Source organism: Manacus vitellinus, unplaced genomic scaffold, assembly GCF_001715985.3.
Source record: "Manacus vitellinus isolate BGI_N305 unplaced genomic scaffold, ASM171598v3 scaffold_27_pilon, whole genome shotgun sequence".
NCBI lineage: Eukaryota > Metazoa > Chordata > Aves > Passeriformes > Pipridae > Manacus > Manacus vitellinus.
Window position 1 is genome coordinate 2,725,070 of NW_021940039.1, and position 3,123 is coordinate 2,728,192.

General features: G+C 46.9%; 1 protein-coding gene across 1 annotated transcript; it reads right to left on the bottom strand.

Annotated features, from left to right (window-relative positions):
• Positions 1 to 200: 200 nt before the first annotated feature.
• Positions 201 to 2,913, bottom strand: ENTR1 (endosome associated trafficking regulator 1). Its single transcript, XM_029960456.1, has 5 exons — positions 2,831 to 2,913; positions 2,117 to 2,228; positions 1,533 to 1,595; positions 746 to 882; positions 201 to 362 (listed from the first exon to the last, which is right to left on the bottom strand). The coding sequence occupies exons 2-5, from the start codon at positions 2,225 to 2,227 to the stop codon at positions 269 to 271; spliced, it is 405 nt and encodes a 134-aa protein (XP_029816316.1). The 5' UTR covers position 2,228; positions 2,831 to 2,913; the 3' UTR covers positions 201 to 268.
• Positions 2,914 to 3,123: the final 210 nt, after the last annotated feature.

A 3,123-nucleotide genomic window follows, 5' to 3' on the forward strand; every position in this document is an offset into this window, starting at 1 on the left:
ACCCACAGCCCCTTCGCCTGCCGCGGCACGAGGAGCCCCAGCTGAACGCTGAGGTGCTCGCGGAGGAGGGGCAGTGCTCCCAGCCCCGCGGGAACAGGGATGCGCTCCTGTCCCTTCGGGATTTAGCGATCCATCGGCTGCGCGGTGCGGAGGGATGGGGACGCCAGTTCTGCAGCTCCGTGCATCGATATGAGGCCGAGTATCAAAAATTCGCTTTTTAGTAATGGTTACTAAATGAAAGCAAAGTCCTCCATGGTGTCTGAGTCACTCACTGTCCATCCTCTGACACCTCGGAAATTCTGTCGATGGATTTCAGGAGATCAGTGACGAGCTGCAGGGATTCTGCTCCGGAGAGAAGCTGCCTGGAATGGGAGAGACACAGTGTTACATGGGGGGACCAGAGAATTCATGGGCAGTTTTGGGGGGGTTGCCCACTCTGTGACCTATCAAGCAACAGCTTATCAAGACTGGAACCTTCACTTCTTAAAGTGAAGTATCAGAGACTTAGAGACTCCTACATCCCAGTTATTTTTTCATTTTACCTACACTTTATTTCCAGTTATTTTTATTTTACCTGTACTTGGAGGAAAACACACTGAAGGGGAATAAGAACATGGAGTAACTCATCTGGCACACAAAAGACAAAAACCTGAGATTCAGTGCTAAAAAAACCCCCTGAGGAGGTTTATTTGTGAGCCCAGGATTCAGCCCAGAGCCTGGGATGGCCTCAGGAGAGGTGTCTCACCTGATGGATGCTCGGGAGCTGGTTGTGACCCTGAGCAGGTGCTGCAGGGCCAGCTCTGCATTCTGCTTTGCTGCTGCCAGCCCTGCCTGTCCCAGCTGCAGGGCCTCGTTCTCTGCCTTGTAATTCCTCAGCTGGACCTGGGGGGAAACAGGCAAAAACTGGGATAAATAGCCACAAAACTCCAGTGGATACCTTACAACTAATGAACGTGTTCATGTAGCAGTTTATGTTTATGTCATGTAATAAAATCACTCACACAAAGGTAGTGAAGAGAATAAAAGGATGCAATAAATAGCAACTAGATCCCAACACCAGACTGCCAGGAGGGAATGCCTTCCCAGAATCCCAGAATCATTAGGGTTGAAACAGGCCTCTGGAGATCATCCAGTCCAAACCCCTGCCAAGGCAGGGTGACCCAGAGCAGGTGACACAGGAATGCATCTGGAACATCTCCAGAGAGGGAAAATCCATGACTTCCCTGGACAGCTGTTCCAGTGCTCTGCCACCTTCCATGGAAAGAAGTTCTTCTTCATGCTGAGGTGGAACTTGTTGTGTTTTAATTTATGGCCATTGCTCCTCATCCTGTCACTGGGCACCACTGAAAAGGGTGGCACCATCCAGGTCTTCCCAGCCTCTGGCAGGGCACCACAACTGAACCTGAGAACACCCTCAGTATTTTCCCCATGGCCTGCAAAAATCTTGCACTATCCTCTTTAGAGGCTCAATTCCAAGACATATCCCTGCAGCCCCAGTTCCTCAGCCAGGCCCCAGGAATGCTGCTCCATACCTGGAGCAGGGTGTTCTCCTGTCTCAGCTTGGCAGCGCTGTTCTCAGCTTTAACAGCCCGTTTCTGAAACACAACAAAGATTATTTACACCACAGAGGGCTACACAGGAATGAGTGATTCCAGCACAGAACTTGGAGGAATATGGTTTGTGTTTGCCCATCCTGTGTTCTGAATGCTTTAGGAGGTGGAAACAGCTCCTTCCTCCCCCCCCATTTCTCCTTTCTGGGATCTGCAGGTGCCACCCAGCTCTTCTGGACATTATTCATTCTTTTTTCTTGGACAAGAGAAAAAGACACTCAGTATAAATAAGCAAAGAGAAAAAACAGTTCAGAGTTCACGCAGGATGTGTTGTCAGAAGGCTGCAAAAAAGCAACTTCAGCTGATGAATCCAGAAATTACATTAAAGCAAAGACCTGCCTTACTCTAGGGAAAGAAAGGGTCTGGGATGTTGTCTTGTTCCAAGGGAAAAGTTTGAACCCATCAGAGCTGTTTGGGTGAAGCAATCACTTCAGCTTCCCTCCCTCTCCCGGGAAAGGAGGAAAAGGGATGGAACCACAGTTCCAACTGCAAACACCAACACTTACAGTCATCAGCTGGAGATTTTGCTCCACATGCTGCACCATTGCTTCCAGATCCTGTGTTTCTTTTTCTTCTTTGATTTTGTTTTCCTCAAGCTTTTTCTCAAGCTTCCTCATCCTTAAAAAAAGAGATGTACAGTAAGTGCTTGTAACACTAAATACTTTAGGAAGAAAATTCTAGGGATCAAGTAAGGATCAAGAAACTCATTCTTTTATAAGAAAAAATAGTTCTTCCCACAGAGCTCCAGTTCTAGGCTGTGGCTCAGGGGATTTCTCTGTTCCACATCCATCAGATTCAGACCTGAAGAAACTGCCACCCCAGCTGGGCCACCGGGTTGTTTAACCTTAGGGAATTCAGGTCTCCCAGGCTGCTCACCAGCAAAAATAAAATCTATTCTTTTTGCTTCAAAGGAGAGAGATGAATATTTATTATTTTGTTAATCTAAAGCTTTCTGAAATGCATCCTGTTGAGCCCTGCCCTTGTTCTCACCCACCACTTGCACTGCACGAAGCACAGGCCACACAAACACATCAGATGTCAGCTGGCTACCTGGTTTCCAAGACTTTCCCAATAAGAAAACCAGGTTTGCTAATGCTTTTTTTAATAAATAGCATAGCTTTCAACTACATTTTGATTCTTTAAGGGCACTGTTCCCAGTGAGCCCCTCTTTTAAGCCAACTCCTTGGGTGGTTATTCCCCCCACACTGTGTCTTACGCACTTGTCTGCTTGAGTTTCAGAGAGAATTTGAAGTTTACTGATCTTGCTTCTCAAAGTAGCATTCTCTTCTTTCAGCTAAAAAAGGAAACATTCTCATTAGGATTGAGGGTGCTGTTTCACAACACTACAAACACTCCAACACCAAAATATTCAGCTTTAATGCTAGGAATTCTTGCACTTTCTAATACATTCATGCTTAATTTTGCACTCAGTTTTCCTCTCTGGAAACCACTTCACTGACCCCATGGGGCACAGGAGGGTGGCACTGAGCAACCCGTGCAAGATGTGACTAAT